General features: G+C 36.7%; 1 protein-coding gene across 2 annotated transcripts in view; it reads left to right on the top strand.

Moving 5' to 3' along the window:
• Window positions 1-14,219, top strand: part of PRSS12 (serine protease 12) — a 74,629-nt gene that overhangs the window by 11,104 nt on the left and 49,306 nt on the right. The window contains exons 2-4 of one of the 2 annotated variants that reach the window (XM_005555790.4): window positions 4,623-4,761; window positions 7,286-7,464; window positions 11,050-11,200. In XM_005555790.4, the coding sequence (XP_005555847.3) occupies window positions 4,623-4,761; window positions 7,286-7,464; window positions 11,050-11,200 (469 nt within the window). The remainder of the gene's footprint in view (window positions 1-4,622; window positions 4,762-7,285; window positions 7,465-11,049; window positions 11,201-14,219) is intronic. The other variant, XM_065545423.1, reaches the window with a different exon arrangement.

Genomic DNA, 14,219 nt, shown 5'->3' with positions numbered 1-14,219 from the left:
AATGCCTAATATAATTGACCTACTGTGCTTGAGACTTTAAATTATTATTATTAACGCATTTTAAAGATAGAAGTATGTAGAATAGAATATTTTCTGTGCACGTGGCACTTGAGAGACTTTAAGACAGTGCAACCCTAGATCACACACACTGGGATGTGGTTCAGGAACGCGAGCTCTGACTCTAATGAGTATCGAAGAATGCTTGGTTGCTGGAGTGGAATGTGGGTGGAAGGTGAGGGACCAATTCTTGATAATAAAAAATTGGACAATTGAATAATACTTGCCAAACAAAGAATTTCATCTACAATTTATGCAAATCACTTTATTGTTAGGTACAGCAATAGAAATTAGTTCACTTAGTTGGCTTTGAGCTTCGCGGATTTCTTTGAGCTAAGGTTATTTCCCTTTCTCCATGGTGTAATTGCGTACCTATACATTTGTGCAAATGTATACACACACACATTCATAGTCTTCCCACAACTTTGTACAACTGTGGGACAAATCAGCTTCTACTGGAGGATCAGCCTCAACTATAGGAGCACCAGAAAGGCACTTCTTTCCTGTTCCACAGTGTAAAGAAACTTCAGGCTACTTTATGCTTCTCTGCCTAGTTGGCTTATTTCTATACAACATGTGGTGGATTCGTTGCTGTATTTTCAGTAGGATGGTGAACACTAACATCGTATAATGCATAAAGTAATATCTGAAGTTTTGAAAGGTGCTTATTGTATTTCAGGGTCTTTGCTTAAGTTTGGAGATAGAAGGTCAGTAACGAGGGCAGGGAACTAGGAGATAGTTGATCATGGCTCTGTAACTGCTCAGTTGCTTTGGTCTGTAGCTTCTTCATCCATAAGTAGAAGGAAATAAGTTATAGGTTGTTTTGTTGTTGTTGTTGTTGTTTGTTTGTTTGCTTTTGAGACGGAGTTTTGCTCTTGTTGCCCAGGCGGGAATGCAGTGGTGAGATCTCGGCTCGTCGCAACCTCAGCCTCCCGGGTTCAAGCGATTTTCCTGCTTCAGCCTCCCAAGTAGCTGGAATTACAGGCATGCGCCACCACGCCCAGCTAATTTTGTATTTTTAGTAGAGACCGGGTTTCTCCATGTTGGTCAGGCTTGTCTTGAACTCCCGACCCAGGTGATCCACCTGCCTCGGCCTCCCAAAGTGCTGGGATTGTAGGTGTGAGCGATGGTGTCCAGCTATATATTACAGTTTTTAAGATTTTGACCACCTCAGCTGTTCTAAGAGAATAAATGCAGCAAGAACAAAATAAAGGCAAAAAACAAATGAAAACTACTGCTTAGCTTAAATGTATATAGAGTTGGGTCTCACAAAATGATATCCCCAAACGGAGGCCTCAGAAGTAGTCTCAGAAACAAGTTTTCCTTTGATCTTTTCCTACTTTCCTGTCACTGGAGCTTCCTTTTCCCCTGAGGTTAGCCACAGAAACTAGAATTCCTCTTTCCCAAGGTGGGCCATAGACACCAGAATGCCTTGTTTCCACAGTCAGCCATAAAGCCTAAAAATATTACTGAACTCCCCTCGTGCGCCAGTTTTCTGTGTAAAGACTGGCCTTAAAAATTTATCTGACCTACCGTGTTTGATTACATGTCATAAGACCCCCCGTTCCAGAGAGGGTTCTTCATACCCAGAAAAAAACAAAACAAAACTCAAAGAGGCCAAGAAAAATCTAAACTGATAAGCATTACTGGGTTTCCCCACTCAGTCTATTAAGATTAGATCCTACCTGTTTTGTCCAATCATATTTCTACATGGCTGTCCACACTTTGTTAAACCTAAACATAAAAATGGGCAATATCCCCTATAGTTTTGGGTCCTCGTTCTAAAGGCTCCCACGTCACGTAAAACCATGATCAAATAAATGTATACGCCTTTTATCCTAATAATATGCCTCTTGTCAGTGAACCTTCAGAAGGCAAAGAGAAAGCTCTCTTGGCTCCTATAGTAGAATGAATCGTGTGTTCAAACTTTTAGTCTTTTAGAGCATATTTGAATAAATAATTATTAGAAGAACTGAGCTTTATAGAATGATATAAATACTCATTCTGAGCCCTAGGTAGATGGTTTCCTCAGAATAGACATTTTTATGGCCCTTAGGAAAGGGCACTTTTCTTGTTTTTTTGTTTTTTTGTTTTTTTGAGACGGAGTCTCGCTCTGTCGCCCAGGCTGGAGTGCAGTGGCCGGATCTCAGCTCACTGCAAGCTCCGCCTCCTGGGTTCACGCCATTCTCCTGCCTCAGCCTCCCGAGTAGCTGGGACTACAGGCGCCCGCCACCTCGCCCAGCTAGTTTTTTGTATTTTTTTTAGTAGAGACGGGGTTTCACCGTGTTAGCCAGGATGGTCTCGATCTCCTGACCTCGTGATCCGCCCGTCTCGGCCTCCCAAAGTGCTGGGATTACAGGCTTGAGCCACCGCGCCCGGCCGAAAGGGCACTTTTCTAAGTGGAGGGCACTGTTAGGAAGGTGTGCGTTAGGACTGGCTGTGCCTCAAGTGGAATCTGACATAGAATTCATTAGTCATTGACATGCAAATTGCCTTTTAAGAATTGCAAATATTTGTATTCATTTGTTAAAGGAAAATTGGATGAGCACTGCACATTTCTTGCCATATAGCAGATACTGCTAAATGAATCCAGGCTTTCACAGTGTGCTTGGAGCGTTAGAGAAAATGATGGTGCAGCTGATAGTTGACCTGGAAACTATTTCCAGCTCTATCATTGCCATTATATTGTTATGGTCATAATTATACTTTACTCAGGATTTTCTTCTTCTCACCTCTAAGTGCCTCAATCATTTAGATTCTGTGTGTACATCATTTCTTCTTGATAGCTTTTTGATGTAGGCACTATTTTAAATCTTATGATCACTTGATGTGCATATGTGCATAAGTACACATTTCCTTTGTTTTCATTACTGGAACTATCTTCCAGCCCTTCTGACATGAGTAACTTCGTGATTAAGGGGAGGAATTAGTAAAGAAATAATAGATTAAATAGCAATTCAAATAAAGTTTGCTTGAGGTCAACAAATTAATTCTTTGACTAAAATAAACTGCTGACATTTGTGATGTGCATAATATTACGTGGACCTCTGTAGAAGAAGTTTTGTGATATAAAAAACCATTCAAGATCTGTTGAACTCTTCAGAAATACTGCCTTAAAAATATTCTGTAGTTCATACTTCACTGAGCTAGGCAGGTCTTCCTCTTGCTTAGTGTGAATTAAAGAGCTTTAGAATATATGAATGAGTTTTAGATGATTTGTCATATGAATTGACCCATGCCCTGTTCATTCCTGAATAGTCAGGATTTGGCAGTACTGTACAATGTTTGCCTCCATTTATTATTGCCTTTTGTTTGAATTAAATGAGACTTTGTTTTTGTCATGAGAAATATAATATGTTTTTCTTAAATGCTTACATTTTTAAAGGATGATGATGTGGAAAATAATAGTGGTGGATGACTAAGCCTGTACAAATGAAATGAATGGGCACTTTGTGAATCTAATATTTTTGGAAGTTATTATGAAGCCATACATAGTAACTTTGAAATATGCAAATTATGCTAGATTTTTGGGATAGGATTGATTTTTAAAATTAATTCCTTAATTTTCTTACCTATGAAATAAAGACCACTGTAGGTGATTTTAAACAGAATTTTATGCAATTCTTAAGTTGTCTGAGGTTAATTCTGTCTCTGCTCAATTGTCCCACTTGCTGCATCCCAGTGCCTGCTCCAACACCAGTTCCAATGAGAAGAGGAATGTAGGGCCTTGAACCACACTTAAGGGATAAGACCAAAGTGTTATCTTTCCCAGGGCTGCTTGAATTTAAATCTTGGCTCTTTTAAAGACGGAAAAGAATGACTTAAATTGTGGACTTTGGGACAGCTCTTTGGGTGTGGTATATTAGAGGAGGTGAGTTTCCAGGGGGCATTCAATTATACATACTACCTAACGGCTATTTTTCCAAGAGTAGCATTAGGCAATATTTTCAAAATGAACATCTTCTTGAAATTATGGACATAATCTTCAGAATTTTAATGAGTACTACTGAAAGTTAAAAGCGGAAAACACATTTTATTTTTCTTTGGTGGATGAAAAATCAAATGGAAGATATAACACAGCTAATTACAGCTAATTCATATGCAGAACATTTAATTTTGTTTCTGTGTTTCTTATTGATGACCTCATGAGAAGAGGAAAGTAATAAATGATAAAAACTTCATATGTGATGTAATCTAGTATTTGAAATACAAGATCTGATATTAGTCATACTCTTCCTCTTTTTCCCCTTTGAAAATTACAGTGGTTGCTTCTTGATGAAGAGATAATGGAATAAAGAAAAAAATTGTAATAGGACTGTCTGCTTGCCTAGATAAAAAAGAAAATATAATTAGCATTAACATCAGGATGTTAATTACAAAAAAAGAAGGAACTTGCTAAATCCTCACTTAAAGGAAGAAACACATGCCACACACAGTGGAGGCCAAATTATTCTGCCTGGATCCCTTACTACTTAAGTTTAAAAATCATGTTAACCCAGGACTGGCTCAATATGTTCAAATGATTATTTACTATTAAAGGATTTTGGAATTCTTTTCCACTTTAGGATCAGTACGACTTCGTGGCGGCAAAAATGAGTTTGAAGGCACAGTGGAAGTATATGCAAGTGGAGCTTGGGGCACTGTCTGTAGCAGCCACTGGGATGATTCTGATGCATCAGTCATTTGTCACCAGCTGCAGCTGGGGTGAGTGCACCCATCCCTGACCAAATCAGTCTGCTAGTATCTGAGAATAATGCTGGGTGCCGGTCATTGCTTTGTAAAGCTTGTATCTTCGTTTCTTACTGTCACTTTCCTCATTCTCACTTTTCACAAAAGAGCTATAAAGAAAGGGCCCCCAAATGGAAGAAATGAATTCTGTCACATGCAAATGTACTTCACATATTACTACCTGGGGCTGAACTAGGAAATGGGCAAATACCAAGTGGGCAAATGTAAAAGCATCTTTTGGTCTTTGTCTTTAACAAAATACAGAGGCATTTGAAGCAAGTTTTGCCTTTACAAATTCCAAGGATTTAATTCTAAAAATTATAATTTCTTAGAATTATAATGAATTAATTATAATTATTTTAATTACTAATTATAGTTAATTAATTAGCACAGCCTTAGCTGGTTGTTGACATTGGATTTTAGCTTTCTGCTTTTATCCACCCACAAGTTCCATTTGTGTGTGAAAGGGGCAATGCTTACCTGTGCCCTTGTCCTTGATGGGGAAGTGGTGATGTCCCCAGGCCTTAGGTTTTGGTGCTGAGGAGGTCCTGTAGAAGATGGCAGCTTCTGTCAGCTCTGGCAGTGTCCTGCTGTCCTGAACAGCTGCCAGCCTGGGAACTGGCTCCACTGTAACCCTAGGCACTGTCTTTAAAACAAGTCAGTATATTTTGAATTCATCAGTCCCAGCATTTTTATACCTTGTGCCATAGAGTTTCACCAGGAGCAGAAGGCTTCTTTTTGGGAAAACAGGTTTTTTGTTTTTCTTATTCTTTTGTTTTTGTGTCTCCTTTATATTTTCTAAGCACACTTAACTTATGCTTTTTCTTGGCCTTTATCACCAGAGATCTTTAGAAAGCATGGAAAATATTTTATTATAAAAAAATACAGTCTAAAAGACTGAAAAAAAAAGTTTGCAGTTTGCAAGTATTTTGCATTAATAATCAGAGTGGTAATATGATGACACAAAATGAAGAAGTAGAACTTTAATTTACTAGATTTCTCATGTCTTCCCACTAGGAAGGTAAGGAATGAGTATTGGGTAGAGGCAAGGCTTGAAGGCCTAAATTTTGCTTAGGCTTTTGGTGCTGTTAGAGCAATAAATAGGGTTACCATAGTAAATTAAAGTTAATTAATTATTTTGATGAGTTGATATAAATCAGGATGAAAGAAGGAGTAAGGCCAGAGCCTATAAAGTGTTATGGTGCTTGGAAATGTTAATTACTGTTTTTTATCATGAATACTTAGTCTGGCAAACAGACATTGGCAGGTGGGCAGGTCACAAAGAATGTTGATTTCATGCTTTTTCCTTTGAAGGGCAAGAGATGTAATAAATTGGTAGGCTGATGTCAATGTCTTCCTTTATATACATACCTATTTGTGCTTTTATTACCCCAGAAAATCAGAAAGGAATAAAATTTTCTGCGAGATACAAAGAAACAAGAACGCTATAGTGGAAGTGTGAACTACTGTGTGGTTTATTAGTCTTTTGATTGATGAAAGTATGTGAACTATTATTCGACAAACTTCAGATAAGCTGATTCAGCTGCTTATATAGTATCATGTCTCAGTAGTCCATTAAAAAAAAAAAAAGGAATTGCACAATAAAATCAGAGAAACCCAGCTTTATATATTGCTGTGAAGACACATTTACATTTTAGATATACCCCAAATGTTTAGTTTGGTTGATGGAATGCTGCAGCATGGAGACAATTGTAGAGATTAGCATGTTAATCAGATAAGCATTTCATCTTTTTAAAATTTAATGCCAGTTTGTACACAGCAGAGGTTACTTAAAAAAATATGTGGATTAGATGAGCTAAAAGCAAAGCCCATCTGTATGCTATTATTTTCATTTTTTCTTTTTAAAATACTCTCCTGGTATTAGGAAAGAGATGCATGTTGCTATTTTATTAATTGGTTTCAAAGTCTTGCTAGCAAATACTATATATAGTGTAAGGTTTTAAAAATTATAAATGGATTGCTTCCCGTGATATTATTGTGCTTAAATGTAGTAATAATAATTTTGAAAATGCTAACCTAGAATGTTAGAGTGAGAGAGAATCTTCAAGCATCCAGATTTTTCTTTTGGCACATTAAAAGACAAAGCCTTCGAGTTACTTGCAGCTTGGCATGACTTTTAGCTGAGTCCAGACTGGAGTCCAAGCGTCGCTGAAGCTTGTGACACACCTCTTGCACAAAGCCTTACTTTTATATCTGCAGTACTTGTCCATTTTCTTCTAAATCAGTCATTGATGGTAAAGGCACATAAACTAGTTATTCAAGATTGATGAAAAGAATTCCATAGGTAGGCAACCCACGTTGTGATCTGATGTTTTGATTTCTTGAATTTATGTAATATTTTGTGTTTTTCTTCTTTCTTTCTTCTTTTCTTCCATATTCATCTTTGTTGATTTCTTCCATTTTTTTTTCAAATCCAAATGTTTTGATAAAAAATTTTGCCTACATTTGATAAACTTAGTATTGCTCATTGTACTTCCAGAGGAAAAGGAATAGCAAAACAAACCCCGTTTTCTGGACTGGGCCTTATTCCCATTTATTGGAGCAATGTCCGTTGCCGAGGAGATGAAGAAAATATACTGCTTTGTGAAAAAGACATCTGGCAGGGTGGGGTGTGTCCTCAGAAGATGGCAGCTGCTGTCACGTGTAGCTTTTCCCGTGGTAAGAAAAAGAAAAAAGTTCTGTTGTTCTACTTTCATTATGTTTTAAACATGATTCCACATGATGAAAGTGTCTTAGTTAAATCATTTCCTTAAAGAGTTTAATGACAGAAGTAAGTCTTGAGTCAAAATATTTTACCATCTAATTAGTCTTCAATATGAGTACAGTTAATTTGAATTCCATATGATTTTCCAATAGTATTTCATTTTTAACATATTTTCTATTTTATATAATTTGCGTAAATATTATATACTCTATATGTAATATATATACAGTATAATACATTGTATATGAAACACACATTTTAGTTGTGGAAAATTATGATGGAATCAAGACGGAAGATAATCATGAAAGCAAATATAGAATACAGCAAATACAACAAAATATTTTCACTTTGTGTAATGCAATATAATCATGCCTTCAGTGTTCTTAGGGCTGTAGAGAGCACCTTCCCTAAAAATGGGTTGTTGGCTTGAATGAGGGCTTCTTCCAAGCTCCATAGAGTAGGTATGTGGTAATTGTCAGTATGGGTTCGGTATACAGGTATGTCTATGTTCGTGGAAGTAGAGGAAGGAACAACTGCCTTTAAGATGGTGAAAGAGTTTTCTGGGTACCATGGTATATTTTAATGAATGATCACAACCTGAAGCTACCATACTCTCACAGTATCCCTTTTTGCATTTTCCTTGGTGATAGCAGCATGACCAGATATCCCAGGACTTGGAATGGTAGCAGTCAGCCCAGGACTGGTTTTTGTTTGAGTACAAGTATCAGGGGGAGGAATAAGGAAACTCCTACCACAAAACAGAGAGACCCAGTTTGGAGTAATTCCTCTGGATTGACTAGAAGAGCCAGTGGAGGGATATAGTCCAGATGTATGCTCTGAGAACTGTAATCCTTTTTTTGGTTGGGAGAGGCGTGTGTTAAACCTTGATGTCTTGTAAGTTTTCCCTTTTCTTCTTTTGGTTCTCTACCTTTAGGTAATGCTACTTTTGCTAAATCCAATGCTGCTTCAAGGATGATGTGACTTGGGCCCAATAATTTATTGCTCTTTGTAGATTATTGGTTTTACTCTATGCTCAACCTGATTGATAAAATATTTTTCAAGTAGTAAAGTAAAAAATTTTAAAAACAATAATAATTTTTTTCAGGATGTGTATCTACATTTTTTACTCCTTCCACCTTCCATAATCTATACATCTGTTTACATTCTATTTGCAAAGATAATTTTATGGTCATCTATAAACATATGTAAAATATAGAAAGTTATGACAAATTGGAAGTGAGAATTTAAAAAGATTCTCTCATGGTAGGTTAAATGAGAATGTGGAGTTGTATAGCTGAAGTCAGCAAACATAGAGTTCACCTTAAGGGATAGTGATAGATCTTTGGTATACATCCCTTAAATTTGGGAGTTACACTTAGCATCTTGTCATTCTGTACTTGTAGCTCTTCCAACATTTACAAAGTAGAAGATTGCTTACAAGTTGGATACAGAAAATAGCAGCAATCTAAATGAAAACATGTGGGGAGTTTAATTATCTCTAAGCTAAACATGAGTCCATTGGTTTACTGAATTTTCTTTCAAATGATTTTTGCGTTTGTTGGAAGGATAGGGCTGTTAACTAAATCTTGTCCTTGTGCTTTTCTGTATTTTTTATGTTTTAACAGTTATACAAAAAGAAAAAGAAACCACATTTTAAAATAAAACACAACATAGAAAAATGAAAGGTGGTATGTCTTAAAGTCTAGGTTCTAGATGGTTTTACATTTTCTCTTAAAAATTTTTGTTTTTTTGTTTTCTCCAAGTGTACCAGGTGGGGAAAATATATTAAGAAATGTATACATGTTTTTCTATATTTTTTTCTGTATTTTGCAAACTTTTAAAGGAAAAATAAACATCATAATTTGTGAGAATTATATTACCATCTTTCAGCCATGTATATTAAACCTGTCTTTATCCATTAACAAATTGTTTTAAGTGCTAGTTAACTTATACAAGTAAACAGCATATGCAGATAGTCACTAATCTAAATTTCTGCTACAAAACTCAAATGTGAGTGCTTGCTTTGGCAGCACATGTGCAAAACTCAAATATGATATTTGAATTTAAGTGTGAATATCCAAATGCTGTTTACTGACTGCTACACTGTGGAAAATTAGAAACATATTTCATACAGATAAATGATTAGTGTTTGGCAAAAAGTACAACTACACTTCATAATAGGGAACCAGCCTGTTTATTTTTATCATATTACATCCTTTATTCTAGTAAAATTAGACTGCCTTACTCTTTGCCAGACACATTCAGCTTTGTGCTTCTTTCTTTTGTTCATAATGTTCACGTGGCCTGAACACGCTTCCCTCATCTCTGACTTCCAAATCTCATCTATCTTGGCCCTCTTAAAAAAACAGCTTTTTCACAAGTGATTCCCTAAGTACCCCCAACAATAAGTAAGGTCCTTTGCTTCTGAACCACTGTAGGGTTTTTTGATAATCTCTTGTCTGTACTCGGTTTATCTACGCCCTTAGGCAGTAAATTTCTTGAGGGCAGGGTCTGTTTAGTGTCCCTTCTAGTGCCCTGCAGCACTGATCACAGCATCTTGTACAAGGAGTATGTCTGATACCTGTTTGTTAATCAGAAATTAATGAGTGGATGTTGCCAATTATTTTTTCGTGTTTGGGGTATCTTTTCTAGGTTTATTTAACATTGCTTGTCAGTTGAGGCAGTCAATAAATAATTATTATATGCCTCTATATACTAGGTGCCTGAAATAGGTGAAAAGGAACGCAGTATTTCTGTCCTCATTCTAGCCAAGAGGAGAGAGACAATTGACATGTAAAGAGTAAATCAGCGACAATTTTAGATAAAAGTAAATACTCTCAGGAAGACACAATTAGGCAATGTAATAGGAAGTCCCTTAGTGTGCTGTCTTAGCCAGGGCGGAGACGAGACAGAGAAGTTCACAGTCTGACAAGGGCTAGATCAGGGCATTGTAGATTATGAGAATGTAGTCACATTTGGCGGTCCTTATCAGCGAAAATGGATATGAACTGATTCATGCCCAAATGAAGTTTCAATATTGTTCTGTTGAGGTACTGGCCATGATGTCCAGTAACTTGTTATAATGAATTAGATGTTAACTTTGACCCGATTTCTACAAATACATAAATAATTCTATACCGAAAAGAAGTATTTTATAGACATAAGTGTCATTCTCAATAATGACATATTGGTAATGTTCAAGTTACTGTAAATAAAAAAATATCAATGCCACCACCATAATACCATAAAAATCAAACACGTTTCCAGTAACGTGCAGCTTTTGAGTGTGCCTTTTCTGGTTTCTGAGGTTGTTGGGGAAAAGTACATTTAAACACATTTCCTCCTGAGAATTATTTGTATTCATATAATTCAATTTGGAATATTTTAATTGATCAAGATATATATATCTCTCCATATCACTGGTGTGGCTTAGTAAACATTAATTATTGAGAATGGCAAAAAATATAGAATGTATACCTAATCTTATCAATCAGTGCAAATGCATAGGTTTTGCTGATTTTTAATTTCACATTGCACAGGCCCAGCGTTCCCCGTCATTCGCCTTGTTGGAGGCAGCAGTGTGCATGAAGGCCGGGTGGAGCTCTACCATGCTGGCCAGTGGGGAACCATCTGTGATGACCAATGGGATGATGCTGATGCAGAGGTGATCTGCAGGCAGCTAGGCCTCAGGTTTGTTTTTACTACTTTTGTTTTGCTTAAACTTTTGAATCTATTATTTCCATACCCAAAGGCAGGTGCTGTTTGTTTAAATTGCACATTTCCTTGAACAAATAGAAAAAGTTACCTTTTGATCTTTGTAGTAGGGCTGTAGGCTTCCAGAAGAGCAGTTACATGTACTCTGTAGGTTTAACCTGCTTGTATCTGAATTAGGCTGATTTTATGTCACTAAGAATCTAAGCTTTACTACTTCTCATTAGTAGTCTTTATGTTACTCCCAGGTAGCAACCAGCGCTGTAAACTATAGTGACATAATCAAATTCCATACGATGAAACACTAGTTGTTACCTTGTAACTCAAATTTAACTTCTAGTCCGGAAATATTGTCTAAACTTTTGAACTGCACTTCCTTGTTAGGTATGTGCTTAGAACGAAGGATGTTTATTAATGTACAGAGGAAATAATTCTCCTGTAGGGTTGGAAAGGAATCCGATGTCATGAAAATAGCAGTCTGAAAATCGACATTCCAGGTTGCCTCAGTTGGGATTATTCTGGAATATTATAATATTAGACCTTCTAATCCCTCTGTTTAGTGATTCTGAACATTGGTATAACAAGCCTGAAAGTTTCTGTAAAATTATATTGGAAGATCTTTTAAAAGTTAATCATTTTCTTTAATTTTAAAAATATTTCATTTAGTTAATCATTTACTTCAGAATTTAAAAATATTTCATTTAGCACGGAGGGGCCAATGATGGGAGGCCTGTTCTTCCCTGTCTATTGTGTTCAGTTAACCATAATCCTTGACTGGAGCTTGTTGAACCTTGAACAGTTTTTACGGTTCAATTTTCTTGCAATTTTTTTTAATAATTGGCTCTCTTTTTCAAAACTCTATGTTATACTGAAGTATTTTAAAGTAAAATATAGACATTTTAACACTTTGTCTATAAACACTTCAGCACGCATCTCTTACAAATAAGAACATTGTTCTATGTAGCCAAATTATCATTATCACAACTAATCGTTGGTAATCATTTTTAATATTGTCTAATACTTCATCTTATTCAAATTTTCAGAGTTGCCCCTACAGTGTCCTTTCAGAGTTGCCCCTACAGTGTCACAGATGGTTTGTCTGAAGCAGAATTTAGTCCAGGACCAATCTGGGTATTATGTTCCTTCAGTCTCTTTTACTCTATAAAGGCCTGGGTTTTTGGTTGTTGCTGGGTTTTTTTGGTTTGGTTTGATTTGGTTTGGTTTTTCCGTAATGCTGACTTGTTGAAGAGCCCAGGCCAGTTGTTTTGGAGAAGGTGCCATCTTCTGAATTTGTCTCATTTTTTTCCTTCTGGTGTCATTTAGTTTACTCCTCTGGTTCTTGTAATTCATAAAATTAGAGTTTAGGTTTAAAGATTGATTAGATCAAAGCAAACATTTTGTCTGGAAATCATCACAGGTGATGTATTCTCATCTTGCATTTCACCAGGAGTCACAAGAAGCTCTAGTTTTCCCCACAAATGAGGCTGAAATTGAGCACTGGTTTAAGTGACATCAGCCTGATCCTTCACTGTAAAGTTAGATATCCCCCTGTAACTGACTATGGGACCTAAATGCTAATTTATAGTTCACATGTGGGACAGGAACAAACTCGACAAATCCTGTGTCAACAGGTTTTGCTATGATTACTGGCATTGTTTACTACGGTATGATCACTTACTTTGGGTTGGTCAGGAATACGGCCTCTTGGTTTCTTTTGAAAAAACTAACAAGTACGTTTTTGAGACAAGATTTTTTAAAAGTGTTTTGACTGGGCGTCAATTTCAAAAGCAATTTTCTCAAAGTTTCCTGATGCTTGCTGTTGGAGTCAGCATAGCATATGATTATGGGCATTCTGGACTCTGAAAAACCTGCATTTAAATCCCACTTTTGGAGTTGAGAAAAGCTACAGAATATCTCTTAGTTGCAGTTTTCTCATCTATAATGTATTTCTTAATTTATACGGTTTTGTGTCTACAAGCAGTTAGCACACATAGTAAGTACCATATACATTGGCTATCAAGGGCGCTCGAATTAGGTACTGTTATATTTTAAAGATGTTGTTAAACATTCACAGTAACCAGCATTTGGTAGTGACAGAACATCAAACACTATTGCTCTATCTGGAACTTCTGTTTAGTTAGCTGTATCTATGAACTTCTATATTTTTAAAACCCTCTAATGTGTATATACATGTGGATTCACTGGCTTATCAGTTACATGTTCAGTGATGTGCTAATTGATTTTCATGTGAGTTATTAAGAAACCTATGTCTTTGCCAAAAATATTGAGAACTTTATAGTAACAGCATGTTTAATATTATCAATTACAATATGGATTATTCTAAGTTTAAGGTATAAGGCATTTTTGATTATTAATATATTTCTGTAGGTAAAAGCAAGCTTTTGTTGCTTAGAAAAATGCATAGAACATTTAAGTGACACACTGAATATTAGTTACATTACAATTATTGAAGTGATTCCAAAAATTCATGTTATGGCCAGGTGCAGTGGCTCATGCTTTAGGAGGCCAAGGTGGGAGGATAGGTTGAAGACTAGCCTGGGCACTATAGACAGATCCTGTGTATAGGATGGGCACGGTGGCTCATGCCTGTAATCCCAGCACTTTGCGAGACTGAGGCGGGTGGATCACGAGGTCAGGAGTTTGAGACCAGCCTGTCCAACATGGTGAAACCCCATCTCTACTAAAAATATAAAAATTAGCTGGGTGTGGTGGTGGGCACCTATAATCCCAGCTACTCAGGAGGCTGAGGCAGGAGAATTGCTTGAACCCAGGAGGCAGAGGTTGCAGTGAGCTGAGATCGCACCTCTGTACTCCAGCCTGGGCAACAGAGCAAGACTCCGTTTCAAAAAAAAAAAACAAAAACAAAAAAAGAAAAAATTAGCCAGGTGTGGTGGAGCACAACTGTAGTCCCGACCACTAGGAAGGCTGAGGTGGGAGAATTACTTGAGCCCAGGAGGTTAAGGCTGCTGTGAGCCAT

Source organism: Macaca fascicularis, chromosome 5 (assembly GCF_037993035.2).
Source record: "Macaca fascicularis isolate 582-1 chromosome 5, T2T-MFA8v1.1".
NCBI classification, from domain to species: domain Eukaryota; kingdom Metazoa; phylum Chordata; class Mammalia; order Primates; family Cercopithecidae; genus Macaca; species Macaca fascicularis.
This window is presented reverse-complemented; position numbering and strand designations above follow the sequence as displayed.